The sequence below is a fragment of the Saccopteryx bilineata genome, chromosome 6 (genome assembly GCF_036850765.1).
Source record: "Saccopteryx bilineata isolate mSacBil1 chromosome 6, mSacBil1_pri_phased_curated, whole genome shotgun sequence".
NCBI classification, from domain to species: domain Eukaryota; kingdom Metazoa; phylum Chordata; class Mammalia; order Chiroptera; family Emballonuridae; genus Saccopteryx; species Saccopteryx bilineata.
The window spans coordinates 12,451,357-12,471,876 of record NC_089495.1 but is presented as its reverse complement, the minus strand read 5'-3'; the positions used below and the strand labels follow the sequence as shown (position 1 = coordinate 12,471,876).

The 20,520-nt window shown below is 48.4% G+C and overlaps 1 protein-coding gene across 4 annotated transcripts in view; it reads right to left on the bottom strand.

Annotated features, from left to right (window-relative positions):
• STOX2 (storkhead box 2) overlaps positions 1–19,649 on the bottom strand; it is a 213,663-nt gene extending 194,014 nt beyond the window's left edge. The window contains exons 1-2 of one of the 4 annotated variants that reach the window (XM_066237980.1): positions 18,160–19,648; positions 17,596–18,033 (exon numbers count right to left, since the gene is read on the bottom strand). In XM_066237980.1, the coding sequence (XP_066094077.1) occupies positions 17,596–17,947 (352 nt within the window). In that variant the 5' untranslated portion in view covers positions 17,948–18,033; positions 18,160–19,648. The other 3 variants (XM_066237982.1, XM_066237985.1, XM_066237986.1) reach the window with 3 other exon arrangements.
• Positions 19,650–20,520: the final 871 nt, after the last annotated feature.

Below are 20,520 nucleotides of genomic sequence, written 5' to 3'. Positions count from 1 at the left end.
TGAGTTAACACCATCAGCAATTCCCATCTGATTCTGCCTTCGTGGACTTCAAACTGAAGATCTGTCTCTTTTAGAAGAAGCTTCTATTCTCTTTTTTGCCTTTATTTTTGATTTGGCATGAGTTACAAAATCAGATATAAATCAATCTCTTCCACAAATCTCTGAATTTCTCCAGAACTGGTTTACTTCAAATAAATAAAAATCATCAAACAAAAAAGCTTCTGCACAGCAAAAGAAACCGACAACAAAACAAAAAGGCTGCCAACCAAATGGGAGATGATATTCACAAATGACAGCTCTGATATGGGGTTAATACTCAAAATATATAAAGAAAAGACAGACCTGACCTGTGGTGGCACAGTGGATAAAGCATCGACCTGGAAATGCTGAGGTGGCCGGTTTGAAACCCTGGGCTTGCCTGGTCAAGGCACATATGGGAGTTGATGCTTCCAGCTCCTCCCCCCCTTCTCTCTCTCTCTTTCTTTCTCTCTCTCTCTCTCTCTCTCTCTCTTTCTCTCTCTCCCTCTCCTCTCTAAAATGAATAAAAAAAAAAAAGAAAACACAAAGCTCAGCAACAAGCAAGAAAATAAACAATTAAAAAATGGGGCCCTGGCCGGTTGGCTCAGCGGTAGAGCGTCGGCCTAGCGTGCGGAGGACCCGGGTTCGATTCCCGGCCAGGGCACACAGGAGAAGCGCCCATTTGCTTCTCCACCCCTCCGCCGCGCTTTCCTCTCTGTCTCTCTCTTCCCCTCCCGCAGCCAAGGCTCCATTGGAGCAGAGATGGCCCGGGCGCTGGGCATGGCTCTGTGGCCTCTGCCTCAGGCGCTAGAGTGGCTCTGGTCGCAATATGGTGACGCCCAGGATGGGCAGAGCATCGCCCTCTGGGGGGCAGAGCACCGCCCCTGGTGGGCGTGCCGGGTGGATCCCGGTCGGGCGCATGCGGGAGTCTGTCTGACTGTCTCTCCCTGTTTCCAGCTTCAGAAAAATGAAAAAAAAAAAATAATAATGGGGGCCCTGGCTGGTTGGCTCAGCGGTAGAGCGTCGGCCTGGCGTGCGGAGGACCCGGGTTCGATTCCTGGCCAGGGCACATAGGAGAAGCACCCATTTGCTTCTCCACCCACCCCCTCCTCTCTGTCTCTCTCTTCCCCTCCCGCAGCCAAGGCTCCATTGGAGCAAAGATGGCCCGGGCGCTGGGGATGGCTCCTTGGCCTCTGCCCCAGGTGCTAGAGTGGCTCTGGTCGCAGCAGAGCGATGCCCAGGAGGGGCAGAGCATCGCCCCTGGTGGGCATGCCAGGTGGATCCCGGTCAGGCGCATGCGGGAGTCTGTCTGACTGTCTCTCCCTGTTTCCAGCTTCAGAAAAAAAAAAAAAATGGGGAGAGGATCTGAACAGACACTTCTCCCAAGAAGACATACAAATGGCCAACAGATATATGAAAAGATGCTCATTTTCACTAGGTATTAGAGAAATGCAAACCAAAACTGCAATGAGATAGCACCTCACACCTGTTAGATTAGCTATTATCACTAAGACAGGTAATAAAAAGTGTTGGAGAGGCTGTGGAGAAAAAGGAACCTTCGTTCACTGCTGGTAGGAATGTAAACTGGTACAGCCATTATGGAAGACAGTATGGTGGTTCCTCAAAAAATTAAAACTAGAATTACCATATGACTCAACAATCCCTCTACTGCGTATCTACCTGAAACACTCAAAAGTATTGGTATGCAAAGACACATGCACCCCCATGTTCATCGCAGCATTATTCACAGTGGCCAAGACTTGGAAACAACCAAAGTGCCCTTCGATAGAGGACCGGATAAAGAAGATGTGGTACATGTATACCATGGAATACTACTCAGCCATAAGAAATGATGACATATTGCCGTTTACAACAACATGGATGGACCTTGAGAACATTATAGTAAGTAAATCAGAAAAAGCTAAGAACTACATGATTTCGCACACAGTTGGGATATAAAACTGAGACTCACGGACATAGACTAAAGTAAAGTGGCTACCAGGAGGAGGGGGATGGGGAAGGGGATTCAAGGGGGACAAATATACAGTGACAGAAAATGACTTGACTTTGGGCAATGGACACACATGCAATCAGCAGTTCAGATGCTATAGAGATGTTCACCAGAAACTTATATACTCTAATTGATCAATGTCATCCCATTAAGGTTAATTTCTAAATAATAAATAAATAAGTAAATAAATACCAGCTCTAAGATGCATTAAGTAGCCAAATTCCACAAAATTAACATGCGTCTCATTGTTTACAGTGTGATTCAGTGGCAGGCTTAGCACACTTTTCTAACATAAGAAAATGGACAAACAGAAAAGCATACAAATGGGCCCTGGCCAGTTGGCTCAGCGGTAGAGCGTCGGCCTGGCGTGCGGGGGATCCGGGTTCGATTCCCGGCCAGGGCACATAGGAGAAGCGCCCATTTGCTTCTCCACCCCCATCCCCTCCTTCCTCTCTGTCTCTCTCTTCCCCTCCTGCAGCCAAGGCTCCATTGGAGCAAAGATGGCCCAGGCGCTGGGGATGGCTCCTTGGCCTCTGCCCCAGGCGCTAGAGTGGCTCTGGTCGCGGCAGAGCGACCCCCCGGAGGGGCAGCGCATCGCCCCCTGGTGGGCAGAGCGTCGCCCCTGGTGGGCGTGCCGGGTGGATCCCCGTCGGGCGCATGAGGGAGTCTGTCTGGCTGTCTCTCCCCGTTTCCAGCTTCAGAAAAAGAAAAAAAAAAAAAGAAAAGCATACAAATGTACGTCACTCTGAATATAGTTAAGTGATCTGCTCTACTGCTGAGTGTACGAGGCAGTGCAGAAATTCAAAGCTGAAGCCAGGTCACCGCCTGGCTGAGCCAGAGGGATCCTGCTCTCCCCCAGACTTACAGGGGCGCCCGCTTCTGCAGATCCCTGCGCATGCGGGGTGGGGGTGGGGGGTGCCAACAGGAAAGCCCTCAATGATGGACGGTCAGAGAGAACAGTCCCCACTGTCGCAGACTCTGCTCTCCTGCTGGGGCCTGCTAGCCACAGGGCAGCGGGGCGGACCAGGCGAAGGGCGCTCGCGCACCCCAGGGTCTGTGCACAGCAGTTACCTGCCTCTCCGTCCGTCCGGTCGCCGCCTTCACTCTCCCCCAAAGCACCCACAGCGGTTTCCTTGCCAGTCTCTCTTGTATTCTCCTTGCTCCCTGGGGGGCTCCCTGGCCAAGTCCTTCAGGATCAGGCTGTTGGTGCCTCGGGCTCCGCCCAGCTTGGCAGCATCCACTTTTGCTCCGTTGGCAGTGCCCAGCGACAGGGCTTGCCACCAATAGGTGGAACACTGGTGTTTTAAATGAATGATGCGCTCAAAAGCTTTTGTGCTCACTACGCGGAACTCTTACACACAAATCCTTATTATGTAATGAAAAAAAATATATATATATATATATTATTGCAATGTCCCTCTTGACTCACATGCTCAGCTACAACGCCCTGGCTGGAGTTACTCACAGGATGGGTCCCAATGCCCTGCTACCAGGAAGCTTCCCTAAGCAAGGCCACCCTTTCCAAGGAAGGTTCCGTACCTCCTGCATTGGAAGCGCGTGGCCTGGTTAATGAACACCCGTGTGCCTGAATTAAAGCCTCTGGGGCTGATGCCAGGACATCCGTGTTTTTAATATGCCCCTCCAGCTGGTTCCCAGGCCCACCAACAACTGTGGCCCTCTAGGGCAGTGGTTCTCAAACTTTTTGAAGTCGAGGCGCAATCTGACAAATAATTGTAGGTGCACTATATACAAATTTCTGAGAAATATGTTATCATAATTAAGTCAAATATTAAAGAAAAAAATATCAAGTCCAAGTGTGCTTTTATGGTAATAAAACTAAATAAGACAAAATTAAATTTATTCTGACATTAAAAAAACATTTTTACGTTATTTTTTGTTACGCTTTTTAGAATTCGTAAAAAAGGGGTTAAAAAATTAAAAAATGACAAAAAAGCTATCTTTTTTATATGTATAGATACATTCTTAGTAAGATTTAATAAATTCAGCAGGTCCCAGTGCGAATGTGTTAAGTTTTTTCATTCTTGTGTTTATGAGAAACATGAGCCTGATGTGTCCTAGTGACTCATTTCTTCGTCAATACATTGAAGAATTCCTCTCTTTTTACTCTTCATTGTGTTGAGGGTAGAAAAATCCTAATTCACATAAATAGGATGTTGAAAATTGTAGTAAAATGTTCAAAGCTTTTCTAGATATGGTCACATATTCTTCTTTTATAGAAATCCAAAAGGCTTCAAGAAACAATTCCTTATGTTTAATCATCATCCATGATCAGTGAATATAGCTGCCAGTTCTTCTTCTGTTATTGTTAAACCAAAATCATTTGAAGCTTCCATGAATGGGTTTCTAATCCAATCGTATTGTTCAGTGTTAATTGATGGAAAATGCTATAAATTAAATTCTGCCCATCAGCCTTCAAGTTCTATTTTATTTACACTTATCTTTTGCTCATTCCAGAATCGGATTCTTCAATATCACGCTTCTTTTTGAGAAATCTATCCACTTTATTTGGGGGTATTTATTTAAAAATAATATAATGATGTATTAATAATAAATATAATAATGATGTGTTAACAAAAAAACAGTATTTCTCTAATGAAATGGTATAATAGAGTAACTATATTTTTATATCTGGCCACATGCCGCAAACTAGCGCAGCTAGTAATTCCAGGTCCCGAGTGGGAATGGTGCAGAATTAAGAAAATACTCAGAATTAAGAAAATACAGGGTCAGGAGGGCCCTGTATTGCTGCTGGCAAAAACAAAGCATGTCCAAAAACCACATCTTGCTTTATTTATAGGGCAAAGTGAGGCCATTAGCAATCTTAACTTTATACCAAACAAAGGATAGAAGAAACTTGCCTCCAATCTTTCCCGGGAACATGGGGAGTTGTGTAAGCAATCCAGCACCACAGCTTAACAGCCTTTTGCAACCTAATCAGGCAAGTGAGGTGGGGGGTTAGGCAGACTATCAACTTACAGCCAATTCCCCACACCTCTGTCCCCCAAAAATCTAAATTCCAAAAACCCTGCTGGATTTTTGGTCCCCAACAGGCACATATTTCTCTGGAATACCATAGGGTGCACCTGGAAATCTTCTAGGACGCACCAGTGCGCCCTGGTGCACACTTTGAGAACTACTGCTCTAGGGGGTAAGGAGGAAGGGTAAAAGGAAACTGATTCTTCAGTCAGCGGCAAAAAGCACTCTAACCCCTGTGCATGCGTCTCACAGGCTCAAAAGGCAGGACTAGAGAAGGCAAGTGGTGAGCACAGGGAAGTGCTGACATGTCCGCGCACCCTGAGGACCCCGACAGGGCGTGTAAGTGATGTCACATGTGGGAGGCTAGTCCAGCATTCCCGTGCATGCAAGGTTAAACAGTACTCCAACTGCATAGCTTTAAACTTTATTTATGAATAGCCATCCCTGTACCATATAAATCATACTACCCAATATATTCTGTTGTAGACTGCAAGTGGCAAAAAGCCTTCGTAAATTCGAGGCTTAGCAAAAGGCTAAGTTCTCCCCCACCACCTCCATATTGGCTATGATGCTGAGTATTTGCACTCACTTCACTTGCTTGCTTAAGTTGCTGGAAGCAATTTACATGTCCTTCCTCTTACTCTTTGTTTGTTCAGATCAGGGGTCCCCAAACTATGGCCCGCAGGCCGCATGCGGCCCCTTGAGGCCGTTTATCCGGCCCCCGCCGCACTTCCGGAAGGGGCACCTCTTTCATTGGTGGTCAGTGAGAGGAGCATAGTTCCCATTGCAATAACTGGTCAGTTTGTTGATTTATTTTTTTTTAACTTTATTCAGTTTTTTTTTTGAGACAGAGAGAGAGAGAGAGAAGGGAGAGGAGCAAAAAGCATCAACTCTCAAATGTGCCTTGGCCAGGCAAGCCCAGGGTTTTGAACCGGCGACCTCAGTGTTCCCAGGTCGACACTTTATCCACTGCGCCACCACAGGTCAGGCAGTTTGTTGATTTAAATTTACTTGTTCTTTATTTTAAATATTGTATTTGTTCCCGTTTTGTTTTTTTACTTTAAAATAAGATATGTGCAGTGTGCACAGGGATTTGTTCATAGTTTTTTTTATAGTCCGGCCCTCCAACAGTCTGAGGGACAGTGAATTGGCCCCCTGGTTCACATGTTGGCTTATGCATGGTGGAGGAATTCCTGTTTATGCCTTGGGAGAATTCCTGTTTTAGCATCAGATGTGTAACTTTGTATCAAGGACTTCCTTGATTTGCATATGGCTATATAGTAAAGCAAACTGGAGCTATGGGGCACTGGGATATTGCCATCAACATTGAAGAGGCCTTCCGATCTCATCCTTTTTTCTTAATGAGTCTGTTTTCTTAATTCCACACCGTTCTCACTCAGGACACAGAATTACAAGCCGTGCTGGTCCATGGCAATATTCATTCACAGAATCTGCATCTCATGTTGTTCATTTCTAAAGGAATAAAAACTTCCCTGGCACCCTAACCAAAAGTCATTAAAATACATTTTACCGGCCCTGGCCGGTTGGCTCAGCGGTAGAGTGTCGGCCTGGCGTGCAGGGGACCTGGGTTTGATTCCCGGCCAGGGCACATAGGAGAAGCGCCCATTTGCTTCTTCACCCCCCCCCCCTCCTTCCTCTCTGTCTCTCTCTTCCCCTCCCGTATCCAAGGCTCCATTGGAGCAAAGATGGCCCGGGGGCTGGGGATGGCTCCTTGGCCTCTGTCCCAGGCGCTAGAGTGGCTCTGGTCGCGGCAGAGCGACGCCCCGGAGGGGCAGAGCATCGCCCCCTGGTGGGCAGAGCGTTGCCCCTGGTGGGCGTGCCGGGTGGATCCCGGTGGGGCACATGCGGGAGTCTGTCTGATTGTCTCTCCCCGTTTCCAGCTTCAGAAAAGTACAAAAAAAAAATACATTTTACCACACCGAATTACATTTTAAGTTAGGACAATGCAAGAGAAATATTCTTTCAGGGCTAAGACTCTTAGTGTAACTTTTTATGCAGAAAACAAGAACACCTGACTAGCAAAATAAAAAAATACCTGACGAGGAGAAGAAATGACTTTAAATTTGATTAAGTAAAACAGAGTTGATAATGTGCTTTCTCATAGACTCTGACAACACAAAGGTTAATAATAGCTCAGACTCTGGAGTCAGACAGCAGGGCTGAAATGTGAGATCTCTCCTTACACAAGGTTCCTCCCTGAACCTCAGTTTTCTCTTCTACAAAACAGGAAGACAGTAATTCCTCAATGTTGTCAATAGGTTCTGCGACTGGAAACGAGACGACACTCAGTGAAACCAGTCTTACCACGGGCTAAGTGACATAAACAGGAGTTTGGTTCCAATAGCATGCAGGCAGCTGTAACAGGACCTGCTGTAACACTAGCATAACCTCTGTGAGCACTAAGTGAGGCAGCTGTAACAGGACCTGCTGTAACCCTAGCATAACCTCTGTGAGCACTAAGTGAGGCAGCATGCTAACCTGCTTAGAAAATGCCTGACCTAAAGTACAGACTAATAAGAGCTCCTGCTTCTTCCTCCTCTCCCCTGTCCACCCACCGTTCCCCCCAAGCTGAAGTAGAGCTGGAAAACATTAAATAAAATCGCAGAGCACACGACATAAAGCAGGGGTTGGGAAACTTTTTGGCTGAGAGAGCCATGAACGCCACATATTTTAAAATGTAATTCCACGAGAGCCCGTGTACATTACGCATTATCCAATAAAAATTTGGTGTTGTCCTGGAGGACAGCTGTGATTGGCTCCAGCCACCCGCAACCATGAACATGAGTGGTAGGAAATGAATGGATTGCAATACATGAGAATGTTTTATATTTTTAACATTATTTTTTATTAAATATTTGTCACAAACCAGATGCAGCCATCAAAAGAGCCACATCTGGCTTGCGAGTCATAGGTTCCCGACCCCTGGCATAAAGACTGTCTCCTGGAACACTCCTTCTGTGGTAAACAGGAAATATTAAAGACACAGAAAAGAGCAGGAGAAGGGTGCTCCAGTGACCACCATTACCTGGGAGCATTTGGAGACATCGTCTGTAATCTGCTCTCATATTTCTACATCACTGGGTCACAGTCTGCTAGCTTAACGTCTTTTCCAAACAAATTAGGAACCAGACTCTGATGAAAGTGATCAAGCTAGACAAATTAAGCTGGTCGGTCACGAAGTCCCTCATAACAACAACAAAAAAGAGAATCGTTCATGTCTCTTGAGATTCCATATTAACTCCAAAGTCAGCAGGCTAGCCAAGTCCTCCCAGCCTTATCTAGACCCAAACAGAGCGAACCAAGCGCAAAAGAATCAACCATCAGAACCCAGCAGGTAAGTGGTTTCTTTGGAGGAAGAGGAGTTGAAGATCTAGGTGAAGACTGGCAGTATTTACTTAGTGAGTCATAGCTGTGTAACTGGTATCGAGCCCATAGCGTCATTATGACTATCATCAATGAGATAAGGAATCAGAATTTCCTTCCAAAAGGCTGGCGGCGTTCACTGAGCCGTAGCCTCCTTTCAATTCCATAGGAGGCGTCCAGAAGTGTCTGGTTTGGTGGCCAGAAGCAGAGACAAAGAAAAGACATGGTGAATTGTCCGGACAGCTCTTTCCCCACAGCAGGGAGAAAATTCCCTCCTGCAGGACCACATATGGAGCCTGCAGCCCTCCTCCTAGCCTTGGCGCAGTTGGTAGAGAGAAGGCAGAGCTCAGCCCGACACCCAACCATCAGAAAGGTAGAGAAAACATCCAGGCCCTGGCCAGTTGGCTCAGTGGTAGAATGTCACCCTGGCTTATGGAAGTCCCAGGTTCAGTTCCCAGTCAGGGCACACAGGAGAAGCAACCATCTGCTTCTCCACCCCTACCCCTCGTCTCCTTCTGCAGCCATGGCTCAAATGGCTAGAGCAAGTTGGCCCCAAGAACTGAGGATGGCTCCATGGCCTTGCCTCAGGTGCTAAAATAGCTCAGCTGCCGAGCGATGGAACAGCAGCCCCAGTGGGCAGAGCATCGCCCTGTAAGGGGCTTGCCGGGTAGATCCTGGTTGGGGTGTATGCGGGAGGGAGTCTCTCTGCCTCCGTGCCTCTCCGCCTCTCACTTAATAAAAAGAGAGAGAGAATGTCTACGAAGAGAAACCAGTTCACAAAAAGACTCTATCCAACCTGAAATCATCCCGCATCTTGTGTAACTCGGGTGGTTTCCAATGTGATCACTGCACCAGTTACTTTCTTCTTCCCCTGGCCATTTCTCCTGTGTCAGTCAGTCACATTCTGTCCCATCTCCCATCTCCTCCCCTCACTCACCTGGTCCATCCGACCTGCCAGGTTCAGGCTCTCCTAGCTCAATCCACCCACCAGGGCTTTCGAAACCTGCGGGAGTATTAAGAAGAGGAGCTGGGAGGTTGATGGGTCTGTGACTGTGGATGAAGCACAGCTGCCGCCTTAAGGAAGTGTCACTTGAAGTTGAATTCAAAGGACAGGACCAGAGAACCAGGCCGCAGGGGCTGCCCAGTTCCTGGGGCAGGCCTGCGGGCAGCTCTGGCCAGCAGGTGACTTCCAACTGCAGGACTGGCTCAAGGGAAGGCAGCGGCTAAAGGAGCAACACTAAAGGTTTAGGGATATCTGTAAGTAACGTTCTGTTGCGAATAGCATCTCTAGGTGGCATCCCTCTGTGGATTTAAATACATAGAAGGTTCTCCCTTTTTTCATACTGAAGATGTCAGAAGACTATGTTGGATTCTCCTAAGACTGAAGGTCACTTCCCAGGGTGGCGGGGGTGATGCTGGGGAGGTGAGGAGCCCGGGATCTCCGACCACAGCATTCCTGCAAAGATCAGGTGCTGAGCTCTACTGTCCTGACACAAAAGAAGACACTTAGTTTCCAGAAAATTCTGGAGGGAGGAAAAGGACTTAGAAGTAGAAAGAAATATTAACCCTAGTACTGTGTTGCGAAGGTTTAAAAGGAAAAACGGCCCAAACCCTGGAGGAAAAGTGGGGGGAGGAAGGAAGGCGCTCAGATCCAGCCAAGCCCCTCAGGACGTCACAAAGGAGAGGACCACAGCCCCACAGTCCTCCTGTGAGCCGCATCCACCTGGCACCCTGGGGTTCACTGTGGGGACAGGCTGCCATCCGAGGTGACAGGAAGACGGAGTCCACCGGACTGAAGTCCACCCATTCAAGACCCCGGCGGGCCTTTAGGGACTCCTGAATCATAAGAAGAGGGTTATTTGAGACGCACTCTAATCGGCCAGCATCCTCACAGGCTTATTAGGGGTTGGCTTCCCATACTCCCCACGTGGTTAGCGTTTGGGAGGGGAGAAGTGACACCCTGGTTTTACGTTCACAGATGGGCTCTCATCTGAGATAACAGTATAACCAGGCCTTCGTCAGACACTGAGAAGACAGACGGATTCTATTGTATTTGTTGGTGAATAAAACCCACAGCACAGCAGCACGCGTGCTTTGACATCGTTATCACCGCAAGCACACCTTAGGACCCGGCGTCTGCGGCACGGGGTGGCCACACCACCCCGCAGACGTCCTCCTTTGTGGGGTCTGCCCTACCAGGAGGGTGCACCCTCATCTTCACACCCAAAACTCTGATGAATCACTTTTATCTTTTCACCTAAGTCATGTATCAAACTCTTCAAAGAGACCCTGGGTTCCGGCTCTTGAGAGCGTCCAAATTTACTGCTCTCTAGAAGAGAGACTGATTGATACCAAAATGTCGAGAGTTGCTTTAAGCACCCTGTGATGTCAGTGTGGCTTGAATCTGTTAAAAAGCTCTTGGCATACAGCCTTTTTAAAGATAAATTTATATGATACACAGGTATAAAATACACGTGTTATATGCACACGGTAGAGAAAACGGCTCTATAGACTATACCCACAGCTTGTACTTGCTCAATGCAGCTATTTAGCCTCCTCACTGAGATAAACTATAAACCAGATAATTACTTAACCTACATTAAGAAGTGTCTGCGATGATACTAGGTCTTCAGCTACTTACAGAATGGAAGGGTGCACAACTTGTCTTGCTAATGAATAAAGTGAGTAGGACAATGACACCGGTGCCATCTCCAAACTTCAGGTTAACTGTGTGAAAGCCCACCCATCCCCAATCAACTGAAAATTCTGTGTGTAAGGCGATCACACACCCATCCTTATGACAGATGCTGTACGCGGCACGGAATGTTCCAAGTCATCTGTAGCAAGTATACAGTCTGTCTATCACAGACTCTGAGCTTCTTACCCCCAAAATACGTGCTCAGACTCGGGACTAACAGCACCCGAGCGCGTTCACTGCAGACCCAGAGATAGACAGACATCCTTTTGGGTCTCTGCCCCTTTGGAAAGAAACTTGGTGATAAACAGCAAGTGTACCTCTGAACGCGAGAGGGAGAGGAACAGGCGCTCGAGATCAGAATGAAGCCGCAAGAGGTCAGAGTTATAAATCTTTGCAAAACTCCTCAGTCATCACTGCAAGGCCTTGAGCCCCAGAACTGCATTCTAAATGCTTTACTGCAATGAAACTGACACCCTTTGACCGAACTGATCTTTGAGCCAGAGTGAGGTAATTCATAAAAATGTTTTTATGGCTAGCTAGAAATTCAGAATACTTTAAAGGCATCATTGTTCACGGTTTAGGCTTAACCCTGAGAATTTAATATGAGAGGTCAGCATCTCCAAGAGTGAGTCCCCACTCGGAAACCTTTCCAGACATTCTGTAGAACCCGGATCCAATGCGCGATCCTCACTGGATTCTCAATGCCTTGTCACCACAGAATAAAATCCCATGAGGCCCCAATGACACCTGGAATCGGCCAGCCTCTCTGACCTCAGCTACCATCACACCTTCCTGTCTTCTGTGGCTCATCAGACCCCCAGCACCCTGGCTTTCCTCCCGGTTCCTCCCAGGAATCAAGCTGATTTCTTCTGGCTTCTCTTTCATTCACTGCCGGCCAACCGCGGCATCAGTCACGTGCTCTGTGAACCGAGGCGTTGCAGGGCAGTCACTCAAAGCCCGGGCTCTCTCCCATCTCGCTGCCTGGCTCTGTCGCCTACTAACTAGGTGTCCTTGGAGAAGTACTTGTCTTAATGTACCTCAATTTTTTTCAAAAAAAAAAAGGGGCCCTGGCCGGTTGGCTCAGCGGTAGAGCGTCGGCCTGGCGTGCGGGGGACCCGGGTTCGATTCCCGGCCAGGGCACATAGGAGAAGCGCCCATTTGCTTCTCCACCCCCCCCCTCCTTCCTCTCTGTCTCTCTCTTCCCCTCCCGCAGCCAAGGCTCCATTGGAGTAAAGATGGCCCGGGCGCTGGGGATGGCTCCTTGGCCTCTGCCCCAGGTGCTACAGTGGCTCTGGTCGCGGCAGAGGGACGCCCCGGAGGGGCGGAGCATCGCCCCCTGGTGGGCAGAGCATCGCCCCTGGTGGGCGTGCCAGGTGGATCCCGGTCGGGCGCATGCGGGAGTCTGTCTGTCTCTCCCTGTTTCCAGCTTCAGAAAAATACAAAAAAAAAAGAAAAAGAAAAAAAGAAAAGGGTACAATAATGATACCTAAATAACCTAAGAGTCTTTAAAAGGACAAGTTAATAAAAGTAAAGCCCTTAGAAAATAGTAACTGACCAATTGTCTCCCCACCACTCTGTTCTATCATCTGCTTCATTTTGACAGCACTTATACTGCAATTCTTATTTCTTTGTTTAGTTTTTGAAACGCTTGTTGCCCCACTAGAATAAACCTTCAAAAGCACAAAGACTTATTATCCGTGTCAGTTCCCAGAAGCAAATCCCCCAGAAAAGGGTAGGTGTTCCACTTGCTGAATGAATGAATATTTATAACTCAAAAAAGCTTTGTGGCCCCTGGCTGGTTAGCTCAGTGGTAGAGCGTCAGCCTGGTGTGCAGGAGTCCCGGGTTTGATTCCCGGCCAGGGCACACAGGAGAAGCGCCTGTCTGCTTCTCCACCCCTCTCCTTCCTCTCTGTCTCTCTCTTCCCCTCCTGCAGCCAAGGCTCCATTGGAGCAAAGTTGGCCCGGGCGCTGAGGATGGCTCTGTGGCCTCTGCCTCAGGTGCTAGAATGGCTCTGGTTGCAACAGAGCAACGCCCCAGATGGGCGGAGCATCGCTCCCTGGTGGGCGTGCCTGGTGGATCCCGGTCAGGCGCATGCATGCAGGAGTCTGTCTGACTGCTTCCCCGTTTCCAACTTCAGAAAAATACAAAAAAAAAAAATTAAAATTAAAAAAAAGCTGACCCTTTGTAGAGCAAAAAAAAAAGAAAAGAAAGAAAAGAAAAAAAGCTTTGTGGCACTTGTTCATCACTCAGTTTTAAGTTGACTTCACTAAATCAAATTTTGGGGGAGTCCATACAAAATATTTTGGAGTATACATTTTTTTAAAAAAATAATTCTGTCTTAACATTGTCCTACTTGGAGAAACCACATCAAGAGAGCAACTCTCTCTGAGAAAACCAACAAAGATATTGGCATAGAATACAGGAATAAAACCTCGATGCTCATTCGCTCTGAGCCATTTTATAATGTAAAATATAAGTTCTGATTTAATGTCTAAAAGGCGATTTTGGTCCTAACTATTTAAATATCAAAAGATAAACTGGGAAAGTGTGAAGAGCCACTGGAGGGGGTCAGAGACACTAACCCCTGCTCTCTGAGACCTGAGTCAGGAGCACCTACCGGGATTGACTGCAGGTCTGACTAAGGCTGATGGGTCCTCGAGCCCCACGAGCCCCAGGAGGGAGGAACGCGTGGGCTCACACAGAGGCGAATGGGTTCAGCTCGGCTACACCGGTGTCTCCCTTGACAACGGGAATGAACCCATGGTCACAGAGAGCACATGTTCTAATATGGGACTTGTCATCTCTCCCCTCAACTGTCTCAATGGACTTGAGCTGGTGAGCCTGTGTCTCATCCTCTCCCTGTTCCTCCCTCACCTTACTGTCCTCAGGTTCTCGATACACAAATGATCAAATCCTGTCCCCCTCCTCCCTGATTAAAAGCCACCAGTGGCTTCTAAATCTTCACACCAGGTCCCAGCCTCCCTTTCCACGGTCTTATCACACCCCTCTTCCCCGCATACCCAATCCAGCCGGTTCCCAAACACATCCTGGATCCCATGACTCAGCTCATGCCCTCGCCAGGCAGGAAGGCCTCCTGCTCTCAATGAACCCCCTACCCCACACTCTGCCTCTGCAACAGGGCTTGTGCAAAGCCTCGTCGCGGAGAAAGCTCTCACCTGCTCACAAGGCAGAAGTAACTGTTTCTAGCTCACTGTCCTCATGGCACTGCCCACATACTTAGTTCTTGTCAGTTTCCCAGAAAAGACTGCATGCCTCATCAGTCTCTACAATCTCAGGAGTGGCAAAGATGGACACAGGGAGGCAAACCCCCGTAACCTGTATGAGGTTTAATGTGATTCTCTCAAACTATTCAGCACAACTTTAAAACCTGACTAGTTTCTTGTGCACACATATCCCCTTTTTTTGGTCCTGGAAATCAAAAGTCTGAACTTTCTTTCTACAATACCTGCCCAGAGTAGGTTATTGCTAAGTATGGATTTGGATATTCAAATGAAAACAACTCTTCCTGTTTGGGCTGTTTAATTCCCTGCTTCCTGTTGAATCCCGTAATCATCTCCTTGTCCAACACCCACCTGGAATTTTACAGTTGGCTAGAACCACCTACTTTTGGGATCACAGGTACAGAAATGCTTGCCACTTTAATAGAAATGTTTCAAGTTACAAAACAAAGTACTTGCTCATCATCAGCTGGGCCAGAGAGGGGAGCCTGCACAGTCAGTCCTCTCTCCAGTCCTCGCTCCGCTCTGAGGTGCTGGCGCACACCCAGGGGGACGGAATGCAGGGCCATTCCTCTCCTTCCTTACTGTGAGGATCTTTCAGAATCATTTCATTAACTCTCTCAAAAAGACCGCCTGGAAAACAATCAAATTTTGTAAATAATAAATTACCATAAGAAAAAAAATTAAACTGGCATTTGCTTACCACTTATTTAATACAGCGACTGGAGACTGATGAACCTAACCCAAGTTCAAAGAGCAGGACTATAATCCCTTCAGTAGTGATCATCTATGGGTCTGGTTTCCTGGCTATTTCACACTCACGAAGTAATTAGCCAAAATCACAAAACAACATCCAAGTACCTGATGGTCATGTAGATGGTACAGTCTAGGGGATCAGTAGAAAGGTATGTTGCGAGAAACATACTACTAATAATAAAGTACCAGAGATGGTGGCTCCCGTTTGTGAATGTGAACTGGTCAGATTCCAGGGGATTCCTATACAATGTCACACCCTCTTTTCAGAGTGGAGTTACAGCCAAGCACCCTCTGAGTATACACTTGGGTTTTTTGTTTGTTTGCTTTGGGTTTTGTTTATGTTTTTGTTTTCTGAGTATATCAACTTCTCAACTATGGCCGAAAATTAAAGGCTGTGAGCCAGTCATCAGTGACTCCCAGACTTTGGAATTTCAAAGCTCAATGAACGATCTTGCAACAAAAAAATCAGGAAATCTTTGCAGCAAACACTGCTGTTTCTTTAGGGAATTTTTTATGATAGATAACACTCTCCCAGACAACACACCCTTTTAGCATCAGTACTGAAGGAAACTTCTAGGAGGGATCCTGAACCTCCCAGAGGCAGTGCAAAAGGAAGTTACCACAGGGACCCCAGCAGGCATCGCTCCTGCTGGTTATCTGATGTCTCCGTGTTAGAAGGTACTCAGTCCCTCTGCTTCCAATCATGGCACTGAGCTAAGGGCTGAGCTAGCTGGCAGTGCAGCTGCCACACCCACCAGCTGCTGGTCACCCTGGGACGCTTCAGCTATCTACCCAGACCTGCGCAAGAGGCAATCAACTACACCAATTTGGAACTCCTACTGCCAAAATATTTTTCTTTGGTTAATATACAAATCACCAATACCTATGAATTTACCAGTTCTGCTCAAATGAAAAGGAATATAAGCAATTTAAATATTTACAAATCAAATGATATTGATATAATGTCTGGGATTTCAAAATAGTGGAGGAGACACACAGGTATAGATGAAATAAGACTGGCCACACGCTGATAAATTTTGAAGTTGGAAAAAAGTTACATGCAGGTTCAGTATACTGTCAGACTATACTATTTTTATACATGTTTGACACTTTCCAAAATAAAAAGTAAAAAAATAAATAAATAAAAGCGTGGCATCGAGTTTAAAGGAAAAGTATTAAAAAGCAATCTATAGAATGCATAGCTACGACCCCACATATTCTTACTTCCTGCGCACCAGAGCAGACTCTCAGAGGCATTCATCCGGGCCCTTTACTAAGGCCCCTTAATTACAGGGACGTTATTGAGGTTTTTGCTAAAGTCAATAAAAGAGAAAATTAGGGCACCTTTTGAAATTAGGCACAGGTTGCAAAACAAACAAGATGTAAGCCTTACCAGTTTTGTTTTGTTTTGTTTTTTGGTCTATTCCATTCAAGGGAAGCTTTAAAAAAGATTTCTGCTATGCAAAAACAGACAAAAACACAACCAAATAAAATATTCTATAAGTTTGCCATATGAACAGAGGAAGACACATTAGCGAGTAAAAGCTAATCCTTCAAAGGAAGGCAGCTCAGCAACGAAACAGGCTGCTTTACAATCTTTTCGCTTCTGAACTTTTGACCTACTCCCAAATGTCACGAAAGAATTTCTAAACCTTGGCACTAGAAAGAATGCTTTCTTTCTTGAAATCGGTTCATAAAACACAGCTATTTGCTATATGTGCGTTTAGCCACTGTGCCCGAGGTACAAAACTAGAGACTATGCTCTACAAGAGATGCAAACGGGGTTTAGAAAATATATATGAAGCGGTGCAGTAACAGCTAGTCAAGCCCCAAGTGCGCAGCGAGAATCACCTACCCGGCTCTCTTCCCAGGTACACAGTTTTCTCTTTTGTTGGGGAGAGGACTTTCCTGTCCTCGTCCCTTCCTTCCCTCAATACACAAAATGAATAGAAGAAAGATACTGACAACGAAATCGACAGCTCCGCCTCTCACAGAAATGCCGGCGCTTTAAGGCAACCAGCTGCAGCGTCGCGGCACGCGTCCCCGGAAGGGACGTCCCGGGGGCCGCCGCGCACCTGAGCCGCCCGCCGCCGCCTCCCGCGGGAGAGCCCGTGGCCACCTGATGCTACCCGTGTTCTCTCGACTTCCCTCCGACTCACTCTGCTCCCCCTGGCCGAGCAGCGCGGAAAAGGTGGAACTTGCAGACCCCGGAGCGGCCGAGGACCCGCCGCCGCCTACCTGGCCAGCCCCCGGCACCGCACCGCCGCCAGGGAGGCCCCGCGGGCCGGCCGGGAGCCGCGTGGGGAAGGGTGCAGATCCGGATTTAGATGCCAGGCGGTGCCTCACTCCCGCGCTCGCAACCGGCCGCCGGCCCCTCCCCCGGCCGGGCGCGGAGGTGGAGGGAGGCGCGCGCCCGGCGCAGCGGCCAGTGCGTGCCCGGTGCCCGCTGCGGGCTGGGGGCGGGACGGGGGCCCGCGGCGGCCGCACTCACCCAGGCAGCGGATGTGGAAGCCCGAGGGCGGCCGCAGCGCCCGGCGCGCCCAGCCCTCGCGCAGCGCCTCCAGATGCTCCTCCTTGCCCTGGATCAGCAGGACCTGCTCGTCGATCCAGCCCAGAAAGAAGGTCTCGGCCACCGCGACCGTGACCTTCTTGTTCCAGAAGTGCTGCATGTTCTCGGCTTTGAAGTCGGCGAAAATCTCGTAGCCGATGTGGTGGCGCGCGAGCTGCCGGGGCTGGGCCGGAGGCGCGGGCGGGCCGGCCCCGGATCTCTCCGCTGCCGGACCCTCGGCCGGGCCCAGGACGATGGCCAGAGAGTGAGGCGCGATCTGCAGAAACTTCTCCATCTCCAGAGGCGTGGGCGCCCGCCGCGGGTCCCCGTCACCGCAGCCGCCGCCTCACGCCGCCCCGTGGGACAGCCGCGGGAACGTCGCTGCGGGACAAGCCGGGAGCATTAGTGCCCGGGCCGACCGCGCCCCTACCCTGCGCCCCAGCCGCCCGGGACGCCCCGCGCAAAGCCCGGGCGCAGCCCGCTCGGGCCGAGGTCTGCACGCATTACCTGCAACTCCGGACCACCCTCCGGGCACCACTCATTTTCCCGCCGCGGCACCCTCGCCTCCCTCGGCGCCCAGCGGCCCGGGCAGGGGGCGGAGACGCAGGAGGAGGCGGGCGGTTCGCGCCGAGTCCAGGGAGCCCTCTTGGCTGGACTCGCCCAAGCAATCCCCGCAGACCGAGGTGGGAGGTGATCGAGGTGGCACGGACGGCGCGGGCGAGCGGGTGCGTTTGGGTGGCGGTGCTCCGGGGAGACCGGGAGGCCCTAGGGGACGCACGGCGACTCTTGGAAGACTAGATTCCAGAGCTGGGTTGCGCTCCTCCCACGCTCCACCTCCGCCGCCACCCCCCACCCCCCACCTCCTGCTGAGACAAGTGGATTCGCTAACCGGTGGATGTGCCCTTGGAAGTGGCTTTTTAAAAAACTTAGTCAACCAGGAAAAATTGTCATCTGTTCCTAATCCCAACGTCGGTGGTACTCTCTTCTCCCATCTCCATCACGTACTGTGGGCAGACTGAGGAAGAAATCCGGTAAATCCCAATGTAACTCCCCGCTGACAAGGGGATGCAGAAATTAACCCGGAGAGGTACAACTGTACTTTTTTTTTTTTTAAGACAGCTTCATTAAGCTTGTTTTTGTACAGAGATTCTGTTTTGCTTATTTTTCATTGAGAAGGATTATACAGGCTTACCTTAGAGATATGTGGGTTTGGTTCCAGACCACTGCAGTAAAGCCAGAATAGCAATAAAGCAAGTCACACCGTTTGGTTTCTCCATGCGTTTAAAAGTGATAATTGCACTATATGGTAGTCTATTAAATGTGTAGTATTATGTCTAAAATAAACCCATGACCATGTACATATCTTAATTTAAACACACTTTCTGGCTAACAAATGCTAACCATCTTCTGAGCCTTCAGAGAGCCCTAATCTCCTCCCTGGTGAAGGGTTCTGCTGACTGATCAGGGCCCTGGTTACTCAAAGTGGGGTGGCTGTGCCAATTTCTTAAAATAAGATGACAAAGTTTGCCACTCCCATTGACCCCTCCTTTCATGAATGAGTTAGAGGCTGTTTGATAGCATTTTACTCACAGTGGAACTTTCAAAATGGTGGAGTCAGTCCTCTTAAACCCTGCTGATGTGTTATCAGCTAAGTTTATGGAAGGTCCTAAATCCTTTACTGTCCTCTCATCAGTCTCCACAGCGTCTTCACCAGGAGTAGATTCCATCTCAGGAAACCACTTTCTGCCTGACCTGTGGTGGCACAGCGGATAGGGCATCCACCTGGAGTGCTGAGGTCACTGGTTCGAAACCCTGGGCTTGCCCGGTCAAGGCATGCACAACGAGCAAGCAATGCCCAACTAGAGTGCAGCGACTGTGAGTCGATACTTCTTGTTTCTCCCACCCCTTCTGTAAAATCAACAAATAAATTCTTTAAAAAAGAAAGGGAGAAACCACTCTCTTTGTTCACCCGTAAGAAGCAATCCTCCCAGTTCAGGTTCTAGGGTGAGATCGCAGAACCCAGTCGCATCTTCAGGCTTCGGTTCTAATTCTAGTTCTCTTGCTGTTTCCAGCACACCTGCAGTCACTTCCTCCGCTGAAGCCTTGAACCCTGCAAAGCTCATCCGTGAGCCATGAGGGCTGGAACTTAGTTCTTCCAAACTCTTGTTCATGTTGACATTTTGACCTCTGCTCATAAATCACAAATATTCTCTAAATGGCATCTAGACTAGTGAGACTTTTCCAAAAGCTGTTCAATTTATTTTGCCCAGATCCATCCGAGGAATCACTATTTATGGCAGCTATAGCCTTACAAAATGTATTTCTTACATAATTAGACTTGAAAGTCAACATTACTTTTTGATCCGTGGGCTGCAGAGCGGATGTTGTGTTAGCCGTCTTGGAGACAACATTAATCCTGCTGGACATCTCCATCAGAGTTCTTGGGGGGTGACATCTATTGTTAACGAGCAGTAATACTTTGAAAGGAATCTTTTTCTTCCTCAGCAATAGGTCTCAACAGTGGGATTAAAAGTTTCAGTAAACCATAATGTAAACAGACGTGCTGTCATCCAGGCATTGTTCTTCCACTCACAGAGCATGGGCAGAGTAGATTTAGCATAATTCCTAAGGGCCCTGGGATCCTCAGAATGGCAAGTGAGCAACGGCTTCAATTTAAAGTCACCAGCTGCATCAGCCCCTTTAACGGAGTCAGCTTGTCCTTTGGAGCCAAGCACAGATCTCTCCTCTCCAGCCATGACAGCTCTGGAGGGCATCTTCTTCAGATATAAATCTCTATTAGCTACATTGAAACTTTGCTGTCTACTGTAACCACCTTCATTACTTATCTCAGCTAGATCTTCCGGAGAA